At 34.8% G+C, this 22,093-nt stretch overlaps 1 protein-coding gene across 6 annotated transcripts in view; it reads right to left on the reverse strand.

Moving 5' to 3' along the window:
• Nucleotides 1–3,352: 3,352 nt before the first annotated feature.
• Nucleotides 3,353–22,093, reverse strand: part of EDRF1 (erythroid differentiation regulatory factor 1) — a 30,787-nt gene continuing 12,046 nt past the window's right edge. For 3 of the 6 annotated variants that reach the window (XM_026704948.2, XM_026704949.2, XM_087932545.1), the window contains 16 exons: nucleotides 21,070–21,217; nucleotides 19,827–19,935; nucleotides 18,244–18,355; nucleotides 17,448–17,705; nucleotides 16,279–16,350; nucleotides 16,031–16,181; nucleotides 15,041–15,229; nucleotides 14,116–14,316; nucleotides 12,480–12,698; nucleotides 10,976–11,199; nucleotides 9,880–10,038; nucleotides 8,717–8,866; nucleotides 8,427–8,580; nucleotides 8,136–8,251; nucleotides 7,693–7,865; nucleotides 3,353–3,677 (listed from right to left, as the gene is read on the reverse strand). In XM_026704948.2, the coding sequence (XP_026560733.1) occupies nucleotides 3,512–3,677; nucleotides 7,693–7,865; nucleotides 8,136–8,251; nucleotides 8,427–8,580; nucleotides 8,717–8,866; nucleotides 9,880–10,038; nucleotides 10,976–11,199; nucleotides 12,480–12,698; nucleotides 14,116–14,316; nucleotides 15,041–15,229; nucleotides 16,031–16,181; nucleotides 16,279–16,350; nucleotides 17,448–17,705; nucleotides 18,244–18,355; nucleotides 19,827–19,935; nucleotides 21,070–21,217 (2,601 nt within the window). In that variant the 3' untranslated portion in view covers nucleotides 3,353–3,511. Of the gene's footprint in view, nucleotides 3,678–6,029; nucleotides 6,228–7,692; nucleotides 7,866–8,135; nucleotides 8,252–8,426; nucleotides 8,581–8,716; nucleotides 8,867–9,879; nucleotides 10,039–10,975; nucleotides 11,200–12,479; nucleotides 12,699–14,115; nucleotides 14,317–15,040; nucleotides 15,230–16,030; nucleotides 16,182–16,278; nucleotides 16,351–17,447; nucleotides 17,706–18,243; nucleotides 18,356–19,826; nucleotides 19,936–21,069; nucleotides 21,218–22,093 lie in introns of those variants that run through there. The other 3 variants (XM_087932547.1, XM_087932544.1, XM_087932546.1) reach the window with 2 other exon arrangements.

Here is a 22,093-nt window from a genome sequence, read left to right on the forward strand (position 1 = left end):
GTTGGGATATCCATTTTAACAACCAAAATTAGAGGGACCTATTAGCTTAAAGGTATTTCATTTTCCTTACACATTTTCTACTGAAAAGGATCGGTCTCATGAGAATGAAACATAAAACACAGGGATAGTAATAGAACTATGGTCCAAAACAGCTTTATTTGTAACAGGGGTATTACCATCAGCTGTTCAAAAAAAATCTTTTGTTTAACATTTGATAAAGTAGGAATTGCTGTTAAGGAGGAAAAATAGGCTACATTTAATCTTCTGCAAATTAATATTTATCAAATCATCTTCTATCTATCAGCTTTTTTTTCTTCTTATATAAAAAACTGATGTGTGTATGTGTGTAGGTTCCAGCATAACTCTGGAATGCCTTGAGCAATTTCAACCAAACTTAGTACACAGATGACTTACCCTCTGGAAACAAATACTGTGGGGGTAAGACACCCCTAACACCTCTCGAAGGTGTGTGCCTTAAAATGGTTTCTACTGTACAGCACAGTGGACTTGCCATGGTAATGGCTTCACAATAAGGGGGCTCCCTCTTGTGGAGGAATAAAAGAATAGTGATACTGCACGAGAGACAGTACAACAGCGTGAGTCCCGACTACAGGATTTTCCTGTCTAATACAGGATTGGGATAAATACATGTGCAACGCTGGGTTATTGGCTAGTTATAAATAAAAGTGATGGGTAAAATTCATCTAACAGGTTCTGTTTTAGATTGTTTTCAAAATTTGCAAACCATTTAAGGAATCTGTTGCTTCAAAGGATTGGTTTGTTAATACTGTAACTCAGTACATAGGACGCTAACTCATTCTATAGTACAACCATTATAAATTAGTTTGTCAAATAGATATTAATTACAGTACTTAATTTAAATTAAATAGCTTGCATCTCTTCCACTGCATAAGAAAGGGGTTGATTTCTGCCAAAACTGCATTGATAGCTGTCCAAAGTATTCTCTAGTCTCCAGGAACAGAGAAAAAGCTGTCAGAATGAAAATTAGGGCAATGAGTAACTAGAGCTAAGATTAGGAATTCTGTTAAATGATTCTACACCACACTGGAATATATAGCGAAATCTCGAAATTATTTTTTTAACATTTGGTGTGGGAAGCATTCAGAAGAGGGCAAAATAATAGAAGTTGGCCCAAGGAAAGAAAAATGAACACATTTAAAGGCTGCATTGAATATTTGATTAAGCAATGGGGCAATTCTCAGACATAATATGATTACATTATGGCCTCCATTTTTTTTAAAAAAAACAGAAGCTATAATGCCTTGAGTATGTTACACACAGGTGGGTATTTCCCTACACCGCTGAAAGTTAATTCTATAGAAATAACTATACAGAAACCAAATTGCTCATATGCGCTCAGGACCTATTGTTAGAAACATAGTCACCTTGATTTTTAAGCTAGCATTCTACTAACACTACCATATAAATTGTTTTGTTTTTTTGAACTTAAAAATATTTTTAAAACATGGACAATGTATTTCTGATTGAAAGATGGTCTAGAGACACTTCTAAAAATATTTTCTATAAATTTACTGAAACTCATTTTAAAAAAAGAGAAAAAGAAGAAAGCTGCTATATAGTAATTTTGGATGATGACTAAAAGACAATAAAGAATGATCAACTTAAACATTGGAGGGTGGAAGTAGATGGGAAATTAAGACAGAAAAATGGAAGTTGGGTATCAGTACATAGAAACTGCTGCGGTTAACGAGAAGAAAATAAGTGAAAGGGCTAGGTCAAAAATGGCGGACTTATCTTCAAAGTGACAGAAAAATATTGGATATTTAATCTGTAAAACCATGGATATGACAGAAAAGAGGTCACACAATATCCAGCTTGCATATGCTGAATTGCTGCATGGGCAGAATTGTTCTGACCAGACCTTGCAACAGAAGTTTGAAGCAATCACTCAGGGATCCCAAGAGGTATATGCTGCAAGAATTGTGCTTATAAATAGAATCATAATATTGTTTTGTTATTTTAACATGTGAACTTCTCACTCTAAGACAAATGAAAGCAGCTGTTATTAAATAACCTCATGGCAAACAGTTTTGTGTTTTTTCCGATTGGAGTTGTCCTCTGCCATTTATTTAGGTTCCTGCACAAATTTTAGCAGGCATGCCTGACAAACTGTACAGTAATTAGCCATGGGAAGCTTTTAATGAGACATCTGTGACACCATAAAAATTTCAGAGGTGTCTACTAATGCAAAATAGATATAGACCAAAATATCCTAAACAAATAGCTAAGGTGCCATTAGGTTGCAATAAATGCTATCATTGCTAACTCTGTAAAATACAAATGTAGCTTTTGGGAAGAGTAGGCAACAGGAACACAAAACAAAAGTTATAAAATGCTGGCCTATAGGGCTCATTTTCAATAAAACACATTTTCATATACAACTTTATTCGCATTTCTGAAGAAAATGGTGGCTGAAATGCAAAATAGTTCATCTGCCTTATCCACATTCTTCCCCCTGAAGGGAGGTTAGCTCTATCCTCTTAATGTGCTTGAAGTCTCCCAAGACCTGACTATGTCTTTAGGTTTGAGAACCCAAGGACACTGGTAAATATTCACTCAGTTGTGCCTGGTGGTCTTTTATATTTTAATAATAATTACTTTACATTTTTAATCATTGATCTTTTTATACATAGTTTTAATTGTTATACACCACCCACTTTTGTGACATAAATGGGTGCCCCTATACATTTGATAAATAATGACCTGTCTTATCCTGTAAGGACAAGCCCATCCTATCCATGCTGGCAGAGGGCAGATTTTGGATCCTGTCAGTCAAAGAACTCCAACTAGTAGGATAAAGAAGAGCCTTCTCTGCTACAGCACCCATCCTCTGGAACATTTCATCCTCTAATAAGTTAGAGGTGGGGAACTATGAGCTCTTACTGACTTGTGGATTTCAACTCCCAAAATTCCTGAGCCAGGCATGGTTCAGGTATCTTGCTAAAGTAAAATCAGCCCCTTCCCTCCTATCCTTCTGTGAGGATCTGAAGACCTGGTTCTGCTGGTTGGCCTGGGGTCCAAATGGGTGAGTCCCACATTCGGTGTGGTTGCTAGATTGATGGCAGACTCCTCACCCCGCTTTCTGCTCTTCAGCTTTTTGTTATTATATTGATGTATTTATTCTTGTTGTGTTCCTTTGTCATTGTTACTTTATTACTCTATTATTTCACTTCTCTCTTCTACACGTCTTTTCATTTTTCTTCCTTTTTGTTATTGTAAGCCTCCTAGAGTAGCCCCATGGTGAGACAGATGGCAAGTAAATTTAACAAATAAATAAAATAAACAAAAAAAAAAATCCTTCATAGTGGCATTTAAAGAATAATGGTGAAAGTTTATTTTTCCAACTGTACAATCTTAAATATGTAACAATATAAATAAAATCAAGAAGTCCATATTGGACAGAAGCACACATTCCATTTTGATCAAGGCACTGATTTACCACAATGCAGTATGCCGGCATTAAGGTGGATCATTGAATTCCCAGATTATGTCCTTCATTGTCCTGAGTCAGCTGCTGAAGTATGCTTAAAATAACATCTGTTCTTTCCAGTAAAGTTAGATTTTTGTTTGCTGCTGATCGCAGGAGAAGTGAGTAAGCATACTTATTCACTTTAAGGTTTTCATCATCTTTACTGCTAGAGAAAAGTAAAGTGGAACAGAGGTTATCCAAATGCATAAAGAACTCTGAAAAATATTGTCTTTCCTAAGGTAAAGGTAAAGGTTCCCCTCGCACATACGTGCTAGTCGTTTCCGGCTCTAAAGGCCAGTGCTCATCTCCGTTACAAAGCCAAAGAGCCAGCGCTGTCAGAAGACGTCCGTGCTCATGTGGCCGGCATGACTAAATGCTGACGGCACACAGAACACTGTTACCTTCTCACATAAGTGGTCCCTATTTTTCTACTTGCATTTTTTTTACATGCTTTCTAATTGCTGAATATAGATTGCCAGAAGCTGGGACAAATAACGGGAGCTTACCCCGTTATGCAGTACTAGGGATTTGAACCACAAGACTGCTGACCTTTCTGATCGACAAGCTCAGCATCTTATCCACTGAGCCATCGCATCCCTAATTAAATAAACTGTCTTTCCTACAGCACATCATTAGGAACAAGACGGAGAGTTTCCTAATATACATCTATTTCCCCTCCCCCGCAAACTGAAGGTTCCAAAAGTTGTCCAAATCCTTAAAACAGTTTTTCAAGGGGTGCAAAAGCTTCATTTTGGTGGTAATTATTGGATCAAAAACATAATCTTTTAAAAATGCATCCTTATATAAAGATAACTGAAGATGTCCATCTCCATGTTTCTTTCCCATCCTTTTTGATAAGAAAGCAGATATTTTCTGCAAATATTTTCACTCAAAACAAGAAGCAATTAAAGTACTAACGCTTGGCAACAGAAGCAACAGCCTAAATTATTATACGTACCAGTTAGACAATTCCAATTGCAATAATTCTATCAGAATATCCCTAATTGTTTTTCTAATTATCAATTTAAAATGGATTATATAGCCAAACATATTGAAAGGCATGTAATAATAGCAACATGATTCATGCACTGCAGTTATATTGATTGGGTTATATATTCTCTTAATGCAATACTATCTATAGATTTCTATGAAGAAAACCTCTTACATTTTATTTTAATCAAAGAGGAAAAGTATCAAATTAAGAAATTGTATCTCTATGAACACTCTCACTGCTTTGGATTTCAAAATGTGAAGTTTAGCAGAGAGTTTAAATAAATTCATGGAGCACTCCTAATCTTTCTATACAGAATATTTAACTCAAATGTCTCCCTAGGTAGTTTAAGGTTAGTTGGTTTCTTAATAGCAAAATTAATTTCATATAATCAAAAGGAATTCTAAAAGCGTGCCTTTTGCTCTTTTATTTATTTTCTCTGAAGCTTACAATCGGTTATCACATTGTAACTTCAATGTTTGAATAAGTTCCATGTCACAGCAAGAAAAATGTTCTAAATGGACTCTGTTGACATCTGCAAGTTATCAAATTATATAAATGCAGATGCAAACTAGGGCAATATTCACATCATCTATCTCTTGAAAACCGTGATACAATACAATATGCTGATTAAAATTTATCAAACCTAAACTTTGAATTTAGATACCAAGTCCCAAACCACAGAACAATGGCAATTCTGCTATTATGGCTCTTCACTGCTGGCACACAGAAGTGTTATATCAGTCATAATTAAAGAGTTCAAAAATAATCTCAAAAGTTCAAGTGGTCCTTATTTAGAGACCACAATTGGGATCAGCTTGGTTGTGATGTGAAGTGATCATTAAGTAAAACTACAATTGCATTTATTATCTTGATTTGCTTTACAGACCGGCAAAGGGCGTAGTTGTGAAGATGGGTCATATAACACAAGGCAGTTGCTAAACAAGGACTACCTGTATGATCTTTCAGAAATCATGTCTTACTGAGCAAAATATAATACAGCTGGTGATTTATATCACACTCTGAAAAAAAAAATACTGATTTTTAGTTCCCTTCCATCTGCCCCAAATGAAAATTTCAAACTTCTAAAACTATGGCCATGTACAATAAACTTATATTACTATAGAGTATAAATAGAATTACAGCAATTATTGATATCAACAGGTTATATAAGAAATAAATCATTTATGAAATCATTTATGAAATAGGAATTTTATTCTTTATGTTCTGTATTTATATTGCCATCTTGTGGAGATTTAGAAATTCTAATACAATTCCTGTGACTCTTCTATTACAATTTCAACCTGCCATACATTCATCTCCTTTTCTTTTATCGTTAGTTTTAAATTGATTACTTTTTATTGGCAAGATTGCAGATTATCTTTCCCTTCCTTTCTTATAAAAACAAACACTGACAGCTTTTCCCCATTTGGTTGAATCAAGTAATAAGAGCTTAATGCTAAAAACAAAAACTTTCATGACTTGATATAACAGCTCCTAGATTCAGTAAACTACACAAAAGCATGTCATTTATTACTTTTATCGTTACTACCACATATGAAATGTAAGCATGAATTAAGCACATATGAAAGAAATCAGAATTTGCCTGACACATGTAGATACCTGAAAACAAGGATAAATACCCTTTTACGGTATCTTCAGTTCCTATCTAAATCTTCTATGTTCAACAGAATATATGTAGCATCACAACATGGCTCACATAAGCTAAGAACATGGAGCAAATGAAAATCATACATTGCAATGTCCTACCTGTCAATGAATACTTCAGCTTCAACCATAACAACACAAGAGCACACAATAGATACAAACTCAAGGTTAACCGCACCAAACTTGATTGCAGGAAATACGTCTTCAGCAACAGAGTGATCAATGTCTGGAATACTCTACCTGACTCTGTGGTTTCTTCCCCAAGCCCCCAAAACTTTAACCTTAGACTGTCTACTATTGACCTCACCCCTTTCCTAAGAGGTCTGTAGGGGGCGTGCATAAGCGCACCAACATGCCTACTGTCCCTGTCCTATTGTTTCTTTTATTTTTCTTATATGTACCCATTTCATGTATTCATAACTATGTATATACTTATACCTATTATCTTGTAAATGATTGACAAATCAAATCAAATAAATAAATAAAATGAAACACTAAAATGAATAGTTTGCCCAACTGTTTGTGCATCTTGAAATATGACCATACGTACAGAACCAGGGGTGGGATTTTACAGGTTCGCACCTATTCGCTAGAACCAGTTGTTAACATTCTAAGCAGTTTGGAGAACCGGTTGTTAGAAGAAATTACTGGCCTAATCCTATAAGGAAGGCAGGAAGGAAACATTCTGGTGTTGCTTACAGAAACTGCCTCTCAGTTAACCCTTATTACATTCTTGGCAGGACTAGACTTCCTGTCTCAGGAACATCTCTAGAGTTTTTTTCCCCTCCTTTGCTGGTACTGTGTTTGTGTGGAGTGACCATTCAAAATAATGGCACTGAAAAAAGTGACTTATGACTATTTTTCACACTTACGACTGTTGCAGCATCCCCATAGTCACAAGAGGCCAGCTGAGGAGATGCATGCCTCGATGTGAGTGAAATTGAGTTGGCCACACCCAGCCAATAACATGACCACCAAGCCACGTCCACCCAGTCATATGATCACCAAGCCACGCCCACAGAACTGGTTGTAAAAAAATTTGAATCCCACCCCTGCATATGGGCAGAAACTGGTACTTTGAAGAAACTGGTACCCTCCTTTGCTGGTACTTTGCTTGTGTGGAGTGTTACAATTGCACTGAAAAAAGTGACTTATGACCATTTTTCACACTTACGACTGTTGCAGCATCCCCACAGTCACAAGAGGCCAGGCGAGGAGATGCGTGCCTCGATGTGAGTGATGTTGAGTTGGCCACACCCAACCAGTCACATTACCCCCAAGCCATGCCCACCAACTAAGCCATGCCCACAGAACCGGTTGTTAAAAAAATTGAATCCTACCCCTGCATAGAACACACATAAAATAGCAGTGGGAAACTCTGCAGATTTCATAAAACTATTCTAGGATTTCTATTTAGGGTACTGATAGCCAGCCAGTGATTCAAATTCATATTTAAAGAGAAATTTCTCTGTGGTTTGGAATTAAATCTTAAATGAAAGTAACAAAATATGCTTGCACTTACCTAGTTTTCTTTTTGGTTGACGAAAGTAACTTGATGAATTGAAGAAGAAGAAAAGACAATCGAGATTCAAATATACTAAGGAGCTTCAATACTTCTTCTTTATTAAGGTTAGTACCAGTAGACAGATCTTCAATAGGAACTCTCTCAGCATTGTTTGAGTCATCAACACATTTCTAAACAAAAGGGTGTTATGGAATTACTTTAATGTCTATATAGTATCCCTTTGGAATTTTATTAGATCAGAACTCTATAATTTTTTTTAAAAGTAATTAAAATGAAGTGATAAAATTGAATCTGTCCAGTCAAACATCTTTTTCTAACAAATATGAACTTTGAAATATAAACATTTGTAAAGAATATGAACTTTGATACTTTGACTAACCATGATATACAATATGCAAAAAAATCTGAACATAATATGCAAATTAAAAAGTAATAGTTACCTGTTCACATTCAGCACCAAGCTCTTTCCTGATAGATTGAAAAACAGACTGGCACTGAATCATTATATCTAAGGCCCCAGACAAAGTCTTTAGTTTTCCAGTGCTGCTATTCTGACCTAGTAGAATCAGAAAGGTAAGCAACATAAATAGTTCATCAAAATAGGAATCTGCACCTTTTTTTTTGAACATTTTGTTCAAAGCCATTACCAACAGGTTCTCAGAAACTACTCATCTATTTAAAATTGGATCTGTATCCTAAATTAAGGAAATGCTTTAATTTACTTTACTTACTTGTCATCTGAAATTCAGCAAATGCCACTCTTTCTAATTGCACACGGAGAAGTTCACATGGTGCATCCTTCAAGAGCTGAAAAAACTTCACAGCTTTATTGTAATGAAGATCAACCAGTATCCTGTGCTGTTTTCGCTGATGCTCATCCCCAACCTTCAACAATAACGTATTTTGACAAGTCAGTTCATGAGAACAGTGTTTTATATTAGAACATTTTGCCAACATACACGTTTATAAGCATGCACAGTGAAAGAAAGACCATGTAACCGTACATTTTTGGAGAAAATACCTGATTTCTCAAACAGCTGTGGTACATGGAAGCCAACCTGTGGTGAATTGTGGCTGCCCGGTACTGGCAAAGAGGTTGCCTTGTGGTCACTAATTCAACATCACAGTATTTCAAAGATTTCATCATTGATTCACTAACTTCTTTTTCTATCTAAAATACGCAAAAGAAAAACATTCAAAATTTATATGAAAATCACTTCAACTTATAACCCCTTTTCTAATCCTTTCCAAAGTGATAAAAGTATTATAAGCCTTGAAAGTGATCATATAATTTGTCTCCCAATGATATCACATGAAATCTATTTTCAGGCCTAGGTTCACCATTGAAACTGCATTGGTAATCCCACAAGAATGACCTATGTCAGAGAGAGACAGAAAGTGATGTTGATTTCCCTGAATTTCCTTCCAGGTTTCCATAGCTGACCAGGACATCAGATGAATGGCATGACAGTCTAAAGCATGGTCAGTGGAGCCTGGACCAAAAAAAATATACTTGATCTGATTTAATTTAGAAGTATACTTATTTACAAATAAATTATATTAACTGAATACAGTTAAAGTGAATACTCACTATATGCACAGTTTGACCTTTTTTTCATACAGTATTTACAATTCAGTAGAAATGATTGAAATAGCTTTAAGGCCCATGGGCCTCTGAAAAGGATCTCAGATTGTGCATTTCTGTCTGAAATAATGGAGGAGGCACCTATCTCTTGGAAAAATTGTCCCAAGTGTACCAATAACCAATAGAGCACTTTGATAATCCTGTTCATAATCCTATCAATGGGATTCCTAAGGAACAGTTATCTGAATATAGCCTTCCTTATTTATTGCAACCTTGTATGAACTTCCGTTTGTCTTGGAGGTGTGTCAGAAATCATCAACAATTTTGTTTCAAGATGCAAATGCCAGATTTTTGGACCTTTGTAAATGTGTATATTACAATACAGTTTTTGATTTAGTTGTTTTAAACTTCAGCTTAAATTCGGTAGAATTATTTGATAGAAACTTAACAGAAAAATAATATAGCCATTCAGTAACTAACAATCTTATTATTATGGCATAATAATTATTATCTTATTATTATTGCACATATAGATCCTCATTATTTACCCATTGGTAAAGCAAATAGTTGATTTTCAATAATCAGATCAAATCTGATACCTGTTCCTGAGCTTTCCTAGATAACGGTGCATAATCTTGCAGCAGAGTTGCCATGGTAAAATATGTAGTGGACAGTTCCCAGTTGACAGAATCCCAAACAGCTGGATGGACTTCTCTTTTGTTCAATGATCGTAAGGCCTTCAGATAATAATCAACAGCCTATAAGATTTAATGATTATGGAATATGAGACATTTACAGATGTATGGAAACCAGTAATAATATTATTGTAATTTTCACAAAGGGCAGTCAATAGTGTGGGCTGATTTTTAACACTAAGTATAAATACAATTATAATAAGAGGACTGTCGTCCAGAGTTTCTCGATGTGGAATTCTCCAGATATAAAGGACTATAGAATTCCTAACCTTTGGGAATACTGATTGGGAATTTGGGATATCTGAGTATATCAAAGAGTCAAAAATTACAGAATATTACTGCAGTTTTTAAATCTCTCTACACATTCTGGATTCTGAAAATATTTTCACAATTTATCAAGTTTTCAAATATCAATTGATGAAAGATTCAGTATAAATTCTTATATATGCAAAGCAATATCCTTTTATGATCACAGATCAGGGCCTTATACCCAAAGTGTTCATTACACTTTTGAAAAACAATGTTCTATAGTTCCCTTGTGATTGTTTTCTATTAAGGTAAGAATGTGGAAAAAGATAAAGTAAAGAGCTATTTGGGCTTCCACAACATATTTATCTAATGTTACAACGCGAAGACCCAATGAAAGTACTTACTAATATAAATAATCCAGTGGAAAAACAATCTGAATCAAGAACAGTAAAAGCTACCTATCCATATTTTATTAAAAACCTTTAAAAAAATTTAAAGTAGTTTTAAGTTTGAAAAAATGATTTAAACAATATTGCTAGGATAAAATTTAGATACTAATATGAATTTCTTGCCCATAGCAAAGATAAAACTGCATAATAAATATTAGCTTTAGAAGTCCATGAGGTTCATACTAATGTTATTGTAGTATACCTGAAAACTTAAGCCTATGCCATGATGATAAAAATAGTGTGCAGACATATTTTTCTATGGATGTATTGCAGGCCGCTTAAATGTGTAGGCCTAGCCTTACCTTATTATAATAAAGAGCCTCTTCAGGAGAAAATTCTCTTTTGAAGTCTCCGCCCACAACACAGTGCGCATGTGCACAAATCCGCATTAACCTTCCCATGTTACACAAGAGAAGAGCAGCATTGGTTGAATCATCAATAGATTCAAAGTTCTGAATCCCTTTTTCAAAAAAAGAGAAACTTTTCTTCCAAAGTTGCTGCTCTGCTGTAGATACCATTTTGCTCTCTGTAACAGAAAAAAAGGAAAGGAACCCATTTCATTCAAAGGAATCAGAAAAAAAAATATGGAATAAACATTTGAACACCATTCTGGAAAATGAAGTAAAATGTGTTTACTTCAAATGCATAAAGAACATTTCAAATGTTTTTGTTTTTCCAAGAGACAGAGTGGAAGCTCTCAGGAGTCAGCCGCATGGCAGTACAAAAACAAGTAAATAAGTACTTTTAAAACACTGTTTCCAACTTTTTTCTTCCTGAACTTTTTGGTTCCATGATGACTACCAGAATTGTGAAAACGTCATAAATAGTTAAGGATCTAAATCTAAATTCTTAGACTTCACAGGAAAATTACTCCTAAGACAGACTATTCTTCAAAAAGCATATTTAATTATGTTTTCATGTTAACAATCTTGTGTATGTTATTAAAATGTTTGCCGATTTTGTTTTGAAAAAGAGCACAGAAATCATAAGTTTTGATCTGATTAAAATATATAAATTATCAGATCACAGATGCAAATTCTGCTTGATCTTTTCTATATAGTATCAAGTTATAAATGAACCCTTCCCCCCCCCACCAAAAAAAAAAAAAACCTAGGAAAATTTTGCATAAGATAAGCATTCTTATATTCTCTCCTTCCCCCAACTCCAACTTTTCTGACATTCCGGAAGGTCCTTTAAGACCTAAAGACTTTCTTAGATGGCTTCACTGTTGTTATTCTTATAATTATTCTCACCTAAGGTTTATATCTTTTTTTAAATATAATATTTACCTTTTAAAATGATTTTTATATGTTTTACATTGTTTTCTTTATACGCAGTTTAATCTGTCTGTTGTCCACTGAGACTCACCTTTGGGAAGATGTGCAGCAATATAAGTTTAATAAATAGATAAATAAATAAAATTATAAAATAAATGTTATTTTTGCTTTCTGCCAGTAATGTGCAACTAGTAGCCGGATTGAGAAATCAGCTTGGCATTTGAAAGAAACACTAGGCAAAGGAGCATCAAGTTCTATAGCTTATTTTCAATTATTTTCCTAAATTGACAATGTATGCATATGAAATCAGTATCACCTACTTTTGTGGAAGTGACTTCATAATGCTTTACAATTATACTTAATTATATTCTGCATAGCAGTTTCTCAATTGTATTGTACAAAGTCAACACACTGTCTTCTACTTTTGGATTGTTTTCTGACAATTGTAGATCCATGCTTAAAATACCAATAGAATATATACATATACAGATTGGCTAAAATACAGACATACACACATAAATATACTTGCCTACTCTTTCACTTTGTAAAGCAGCAGCTTGGTTCATATAAAATACTCCAATTTCATTTTGAATATTGCCCATTCTCTTCACCACTTGGGTATACTGCTCTGGATTCTGCTCTTTTAAATTACTAAAAACCAAAATTTCATGAGCTGCCTCATAACATTTGCAGCTAACAGAAAGCTGGCATTCCAAATCTGTAGAGAGGTCAGTAGCCCAAGAAAATACTGCAAGAAAAAGTTAGCATAATAAATGGCCAAATACTTACTATATGGATATTTCTATATTAAATCCATTAACACAGAAGTATGTGAAAAGCTATTGAAAAACAATTTAAGGAGGATTCTGGAATCAGCTATTAGTTATACATTATTTGTACATGCAAAAGATTGTTAAGTGTTTGTAAGAGCTACTATGTATAAACTGAGCCAATAATCCATTGTTGACCAAGAAGACAAAAATATCCTATTGCAGATCTGTTCTAGATATTTCTAGCTAAAGTTATGTTTAGATCCATTCTAATTTGATATGAAATGGAATCTTTGGCCATAGTGGCCAAACTCAGTGGCCATAGTAATAAGTAATACAGTAAAGTAATAAAGTAATATAGGGGGTACTCCCATCTAGGTTTTGCTGTACCTCATTAATTTTCAATACTGTCAGCAGAGGCCTTTTGACCCACATAGCCACCATCTTTTAAGATGGCTTCAATTCTTGAAAGTTGTCTAGAGCTGTGTCCAACTCCTATTCTTTCCATTTAGACTAAAGAAAGCTTAAATACTATATAAAAATTCAAGTTTTAAATCAATGTCTATTATCATTTACAAATTTGATACGGGCAAACAAATAAAAGGTTAATTACAATGTGCTATCTATTGGTTGGAATACAGATCAGAACCTGAACATCCAGATTTTAGAAAACTAGCCTCCTCATTACAGCCATTTGGATTACTATTATATCTGTATCTATATCTCTATACAGACAAATCTATATCATATAACTCTATCTGTTGACTTTACAGTTAGTCCTTGCTTAGGCCACAATTGAGACCAGCAAGTCAGTTGAATGAAATTACAATTGTGTTTACGATCTGGCTTCAGCTTTCTTTTAGTTTACAGACCTGAAAAATTCATAAATGTAAAGATTAGTCATAAAGTTACTTTTCCATTACCATTGTAAGTAAGGCAGTTGCTAAATGAGGACTGCCCTTTTGATCTTATTTCAGCTTTCTTTTGTTCCAGAGACATGCAAAAGTCATAAATGTGAAAAATTGTTGTAGTTATTTTTTTCATCACTCTCATAACTATGAACAGTTGCTAAACTGTTAAACAAGCACGACCAATAGTCAAATTATTCTGGAATTACATGGAGTATACATGTCCTTCATAATGATATTGGCTAGAGATCAGCTTCAAACAATTCCTTAAAAATTGTTTGAGGAAACAAAACATACATTAAAAGTCTTATATTATATAATAAAATGCACAGCTATTGCTTATTTTACTGAACCCAAACATTTTATGGCAAAAATAATTCAAAGGGCAATATATTGCTGCTGAAAAAAAGTATAGTTCTTTTATTAATTATTTTGATTTAGAGAGCTGCTTGACATATTGCTACATACAGGTTGCAGTCATGATTACCTTGACAGCTAGACTCTCGATGTAGACTATGCAGTATTTCCTGATCTTCTTTTGTTTGAAAGTTATATTCTTCAAGATATGCAGCTCTGTTGTTTGAATTCTGAGCCAGCATTAATTGAATATCACCACAAAGAGTTAAACTCTGACAAAGAAACAGGAGTACTTCAGAAAGCATGTTCATGAAGAGGCAGCAATATGCATCTAATTGGGGGAAAAATCAGAAAGGATGTTGGTGAAGTGGAAATTAGTATATCTCATTACTAAGAAACCACATTAGGAAGAATTGTACTATTCTAACCTTAAACCTTCTGGCAGATTCAAGAAATAAAAGTCGATTTATCTAACTTCTAACATCAAGCATACCTGCATAAATTGCAAGTACTAAAAGTGGTGTTTACTAGTGTTTTTCTAGTAGCAAATATAATTGCCTGAATCTATATTTATATTCAGATGGTGGGTATCAGCGAACTGTCAATCTCCTTCTTTTGATTTTGTAATGATTTGATTTTAAAAAAATAGCAAATCAGAAGTCAGCATGCAGTAAAACAAACTGCTAGCATCATATCTCTGGAATAAGATACCTCTGAGCTCCCCAGTTTTCTTAGACATTTTTAGAAAATAAAAATATATCAGGGTTACAATTCAATGCTTTATTTATACATTTACTAACCGGATGCTCCTGCTTCATTGAAAGTTAAACTGGGGTGGGTCTGAGCATCCTAGGAGGCTGGGGAATGAGGGGTAGGAAGAAACCTCACCAATCTGCCTGCTGACTGACATCTCCAGAGATATTAGAAATAATTAAACTGTAAAATAATTTGTATTTGAAGCAGCCAGTTTAAAACCCTCAGATATAAAGAAATTAGGAGTGTTAGAGTAGATATAAAAATATACATCTGAGATATATAATAAAAGTCCTACTTACCATAACACTGTAAAGCCAATCTTATGTACCGTAATGCTCTCCCATATTTCTGAAGACTCACAGCAGCACCAGAAAGAACATAATAAGCCTTTGAAGATTTTAAAATTAGCTGAAGTTTCATTTTATATTGCCAGGATCCAGGGATCATTCCTGACTGATTGGAATGTTTAACTTCCTGGAATGACCCCACTAGAATTAAAAATGACAGAATGATTAGCAATCTTAACATAAAAGTTAAAAGGATTAATTCAATTTAGCTTAAAATGAGCAATTTAGCCATTTTGAATATTGGGATAAAATTCCTTATTCAAATTAAACTGAATATGTACCATAAATTTTGAAGACATACATATAAAGGCATGGAGAACCTTTGCTTATTACTTTATATAGGATTACTTTATATAGGATCAAAACAATGTTCTATCAACACATTGAATTATTTAAAGCCACTTACTTAAAATATATCTTAACAACTTACCTATGACAAAGTCTAAGTGCTATTGCTATTACTGTTAAAACAGTAACTGAATGTTCAAATATCTCATAACCATTTTTTTCCCTAGCATTTTCCCGCAAGTGCAGGTTCTGCTTTTTGTTTTTTTTTTGGTTTTTTGATCCACTGAATATTAATCCATTGGTTGTAAAACAGGAACTGACAAACTAGCTTGACACCCAAAACCCAACATCATGGACAAAGAGAAAGAGTCCAGCCTAAAGTCACTCAGCTGGCTTTCATGTCTGAAGAAAGGACTAGAATTCACAGTCTACAGGTTTCTAGCTTGGTGCTTTCCCCACTAGACCAAATTGGCAAAGGTCTCATAATAAATACACTAAATGTAGACAAACACATTAAAATAGCAGAGTTTTACATATAATTCAAAGTAACACAATCACTTTATAAAGAAAACAATATTTTGGGCTAAAAGCTTTCTTGACAAAGAGGTTTAGCGTCTGTGAAAAGCCATTTAGGATGCAACAAACCAAACTTACTCTTGCCTAAAAACAAGGCCATCTGTTTTTCAAGGCACTCAGGGCTAGCTGTTGATGATTCATCTTCGTATTTTAAAGGGATAGGTATATTGGGGTCCGCTGCAGGAAGATCATTTTCCTTCTTGATACTCCTATCAACCGATTTCAAGCCCTATTTGTTAAAAGAAAAAAGCATTTCAATACTGTACCACCATGCACCCATTAAAAAAAAACTGTTAAATAGCACACTTCTCAGTTACATAACTTACTTCAAGAACATAGCTGAGTACTAGTCTGCATCGTTCTTCAGTGTCATGGCAAACAGGAAAGGAACAGCTAGGCTTTATAGAAAAGACAAAAGAAGGTGGAATTCAGCTTATATTCTCATTGAAAACCAACGAAGACACCATTCTTATAAAGAATATAAGCTTAAAATGAAATCAAGAGAACAGTTGACTGCAGGATTCACTTTTCAATGGTTTTTATATACACAATTAAGGGAAAGGTTTAATACGGACAGAAAGTCACCAGACATAGGACAAAATTAGAATTATATACAAATGAAAATCATGTGATTTCTAATATGTATAAATAACTGTTGAAATTTGAAATGCAACCTTTTTTCACTAATTATTGTAAACAGTCCAGAAAGGCCTACAGCACCATCTACTTTATGTAGAATCTGTCTATCCAATATCTATGGGTTCAGAATTCATGTTATAAAGTCTTCATCCAAAGATGTTAGGAAATCCAGTATTCATAAGTAAAGCTTCTTAGTTGTATGGTAGTTCTCCTGCTCTAAAGTATATCTCTCTCACACACACACACCCCAAAGTAATGATGATCCCTTCCCTGTTGTCACTCCAGAAAGTTATGAATATACTTTTTCCAATGATTCTTTGCAGCAAGGAATAGCCTCTCATCAAAGACAACCAGAAGCAGTAGTGGTTGTATACAGTCAAATGATATTGTTGGGATTTGGCGAATTGTTTAAGAGTGTACGGATGCAATCCATATTATACACAGAGGACATACAGATACATGCACATTTTTAAAAAAATGAACACATAAATTTAGAATTAAGAATGAAGAAAGAAAAAGTAAAAAGACCAGTGGTAGGTTAGGGATGACAAGATAACTGATTTCTCTAACATACGTTTAAAAGATTCTAACAACTCAAAAATGTTGATAATTTATCATGCAGGACTTCAGAAAAAAAGCAATATGAAGTTATTTACTTGAAATAAATTATTTGGACATTTATTTTTGAAAGGCACACATTTTCACTGAAGGCCCAATGGAGCTAATTTTCAACTGAAATCTCCTCCTCTCATATTAATTACCCTGACAGAAAGGAATCCCACATATTTAGATTTAGACCATAAAATATAATTCCAATATTAACTGGTGGCATTTCAAATGCAGTAGATAAACTTACACGTATTTGATGGGTAGACTTGTATTTTTCAGGTACCGACAATTCTCCAACAGATTTGATTATAGCAACAGCTTTGCTGTCATCTGGAAAATCTGAGCTGGTGCTATAAAATCCATTTTCGTCACTATCGGGCATTTCTTCTTCATCTTCACTATAACTTTCATCAGAGTTGCCATTTAAAGGAAATTCACTTTCTTCTTTTTTTGGCTCATCTAATTGGAACAGTTCTGAGAGCATGTAATTTGCTGAAGCAATAATCTTATTTGAAATAAAGACAGAAATAAGAATTCAAAAGGTCTCCCAGCACTAGATTTTTTTTTTTACAAATTGATTTAAAAATGGATTTAAGGTAAAATTGTAGTTAAAACATGATTATTTTAAATGATAGAGTAGGATGTACTCATAGTTCACTTATAACACTAAACATTATTTTGGCAGAATGTGAAAATATGTTTTCAACCCAAAATTCCCCAGTAAGGTCATGGTTCCAGTATTTTAACTGTTATAGCTGAAAAAAGGCAAATTGAGTTAACTGTGCTTTATTAAAATAAGCCAGGTTCAAATATAAGCCAGATATACCAAATTACAGATATTTTAAACCACATGAAGAGAATGTATACAGCCAAAGTTCATTGAAGTGCCTTAACATTATGTGCAATCTAGAATTCAGCGAGATTGCATAAATATGAAGAGTCTTCCACTGTAATTGGAAATCAAATATATACTTAATTTTAACCAGTCTACATAAAATGTTTTTGACTAGGTGATATGGAAACAAGAGTATATTAATTCTTACTTGAGGATGCCTGCCCTTGTCCAATAATTTTACGCAGTTAAGGAGTAAAGTCCTAATAGTACCATAATATTTCCGGTTTTGAGTTTTTTTCAACATCATATTGCACGCAACTCTAAGCAAAAGGGAGCAAAAAATAAAAAAAGTTCTCACATTTCAAATATCTACTGAAATTTTATTTTAAATGTGTATCAGAAAAGAATGCATTGTAAATATTTTAATGACAAGAAAATGCTGATAACATTGAAGACAAACTTTTCTTACATGCTTTAAATTAATTCTCAATTTCACACGTACTGTTTTGAATGTTATCTTTGTAGTACTTCAGCATAAGTTTTGCTTTTAAACACATAACATACATCAACCCCCCCAACACATTTTTGTCTTAGAAAACAACTGATAAAAATCCTATAAAGATTATGAGGTATTTCACTCTCTGATAAACAGTTTGCTAGGGCTGGCTTTAGTTCTAATGGACCCCACACCGGTTCATTTTGGCTAAAGCAAGCTAAATAAAGTTGGCTTAATGTTTTCTTTGCTTTCAAAAGAGAAAATAATTAAACTGAACACCTACCCTCCCAAAAGATCTTGTCTATTCTTGTGGTACAAACCAGTATGAGTTATAAATTACATTTTTTCATGTCAACTTCTTCAAATACCTAGATCAGTGGTGGCACATCCACAAGGCAATGCATGCTGGCCATCCCCACGCCCCCTGCACATTGGCGCACGACCCCCCTCACACACCGCGCATCTGCGCATGCCTGATTCCTTCGTGCGCTGTGTGTTTTTGCACACATGCATCTTTGCGCACACGATTCTCTTGAGCACAGTGCGTCTGCGCATGCATGTGCAATTCCCCTCATGCACAGCCCATCTGCGCATGCACACGCAATCCCCTCACACACAGCGTATCTCTATGCATGCATGTGCATTTCCCGCACACACACCCTCTGCATGCGCACCAGATACCCGACAATCAGTTATCGGGCGGTGGCGCACGCACGCATGAGCAATGGGACTGTTCCGGGCAACCTTTCGTGTGCAGGGGGAAATAGCTCTGCGTGCCACTTCTGGCACACGTGGCATAGATTTGTCAACATGGACCTAGATGATTACAAAATTAAAATAAAATCCAACAGTGCATTTTCTAATTTTCTTGTACACAAATTAGCACTTACTACTATTAGTATTTCGACATTGGGATCAAATGCTGTAATAAATCATTTAATGAGATGTAATTGAAAATGAATTTTCATTATTACTCAACATAATTATAGGACAGGTTGCTATACAGATAGTATGTTATCATTATAACAATATAACAATTTGCTCAACAAAATATTTCGCTTTTTTCCCTTGTATTCTTGCCTCCTACAATATAAAACCCATTGCCAGATTCCATTTAATTACTTTTTAAAAAGTTAAGTGCTGATTCAAAACAACTGCCTATAGAATTAACACTTTACATAGCCACTAGGATTAACATTTTACTTTCAGTAAAGATCTTGAGTGTACATAGTACAAGAGTCACCCAACCCTTCTTTATAAAGATTTGAATCCTCATGATATATAGAATAACTTACTTGTAGAGAAGAATTGCTACTGGCATTGTGAAAGGGTTTTGGTATTTATCTTCTGTTTCTTCACACAGGGTAGTGAGATCATACAACTTCACTATATCACTTCCACTTGCTGAAAAGAAAAATGTTTTCCATCAGTTTGTCTGATAAAATTAGAAGTCCAAAGAATAAAAAGCCAGAATTGTTGGTAATTCAGTAGTATTTTAGAATATAAAGCTAATGACTAAGATATGCTCTCCTTTCCGTTTACCTAACCATTATTATGGCTGAAGGTCTTCCAAACAACACGGGTAACTGAAAAATTTGAAACTTTTTTCCTGTTTGGTTACATGCATATTGTACATTAAGATGTTAGACGTATGAACTGTGGTGGTGCAGTGGTTAGAATGCAGTACTGCAGGCTAATTCTGATCACTGCCAGGAGTCCGAAACTAACTAGGCTCAAGGCCTTCCATCCTTCTGAGGTCAGCAAAATTAGGACCTAGGTTGTTGGGAGCAATATGCTGACTCAGTAAAATGCTTAGAGCAGCAGTTGCCCACTGGTGGGCCGTGAGAAAATTTTGGTGGGCCGCAGAGAAATCTCACTCCCAGAGCACCCCCACAAAGCAATTAATCCAGGCTGCGCAGAGATAGAACTCTGAATGAAACTGTGATTCTGTGAGCAACTCAATCTGCCTGCCTGCTCTTGGGTAAAAGTTGCTCTTTTTTATAAAAAATTCAATATTTATATAAATATTTATAATATTTACATACAAGCCATGCCCAGCCAGTCACATGACCACCAAGCTACACCCACAAATTAGGCCACTCCCACAGAACCGGTTAGTGGTCCCTGGGATCTAAAATTATGAGTTTGGTGGTCCCTGAGGTCTAAAAGGTTGGCGACCCCTGGCTTAGAGAGGGCTGTAAAGCCCTGTGAAGTTGTATATAAGTCTAAGTGCTATTGCTATTACTCCCTTTCAGAAAGCCTGAAAGCTCACAAGATCACAGTAGTGGCAAACACAAACTTAATAGCACAAAATACTATCTCTTTATCCTGGTGTAAATGAAGAGAGACATTCTATGCATTGTCAATGAAGCCAGTGATTAGAAACGTTGGGGGAAGAGATTGCTACTTCACTATGTTCTTCATTTTCTAAGAACTGTGAGCCTTCTCTACTGTATTTCATTCCAATCATAACCATATGGCAAATCACCCTTTCAAAAACAAAATAAAAAAAACACGATTGGCCAGGGGGAAGTTTACCTTTAAATAGCCAGTATGTATGTCCTTCTTTTGTACAATTTGATTTCAGAAAAGATAAGATATTTTGAGCAATATCTTTTATTACTTTAGTAGAGAAATTGGAGTTTTCCAAATTGGGTATATCTTCTGTCTTAATCATTTCATATTTCTGCAACAAAAATGAAATAATTTGTAGAACTGAAAAAAATATACTATCTGGGGTACTTGTTGCAAAAGTTTCATTATACAGATAGTCCTCATTTAGCAATTGTTTGAAGTTATGGTGGATGTCCCAAAAGCTATTTACAACCTGGTCCTGACGTTACGGTCACTGCAGTGCGCTTGCAGTAGTTTGTCCTTACTACCAACCAAGAGGGATGCGGCAGTGCTTTCCCTACAGCCCATGGCAACTTTGAGAGGTGGGTGTGGTACAGGGAGTTTCAGGAGGCGGGGGAGAGCTTGGGAGGACCGGGACTGCAAGATTCTCCACCAGAGGCACTCCATACTCCATTTAACTCCATTTCTTCCTGTTGACTGCACCAGGAACAGCAGGGGGTGGGGATTGTTAAGCAAGGCTTAATGGCTGTCACCACTTGCAATCATAATGAGCAGGCTCCACTAAATTGAGGACTACCTGTACAGCTGAAAAGCTTGCACAACTTTTTATATGTTTTATGTATAATATAGAACTCACAGTTATTAACATGCATAAATGCAAGTTTCTGTTACTGTTGAAAGTACAATACTGCTTACAAATAATATGTGCGTACAATGAAGTCTCAGATGGGCTGCTCTCTACTTGCTATAGCAACTTTACTTGAAATGGATGGCTTTTCATTTTCTTCAACTGGTGCGTTCTTCAGGTAAGCTAGGTAGGTTCCTAGCTAGGTAAGCTAGCTAGGAACTTCAAAGGTTACATCAGAACATATATACATATGTTATATATATAGGGGATACCACATTGGATAAAATCATAGCAAAAGTATATGTTAAGCCTCTGACTTATTCTTTTGCTGATTGAGATTAAGAAAGCAATCAGAGTATT

This window comes from Pseudonaja textilis, chromosome 4 (genome assembly GCF_049901715.1).
Source record: "Pseudonaja textilis isolate UNSWEBS1 chromosome 4, rPseTex1.2, whole genome shotgun sequence".
Classification (NCBI taxonomy): domain Eukaryota; kingdom Metazoa; phylum Chordata; class Lepidosauria; order Squamata; family Elapidae; genus Pseudonaja; species Pseudonaja textilis.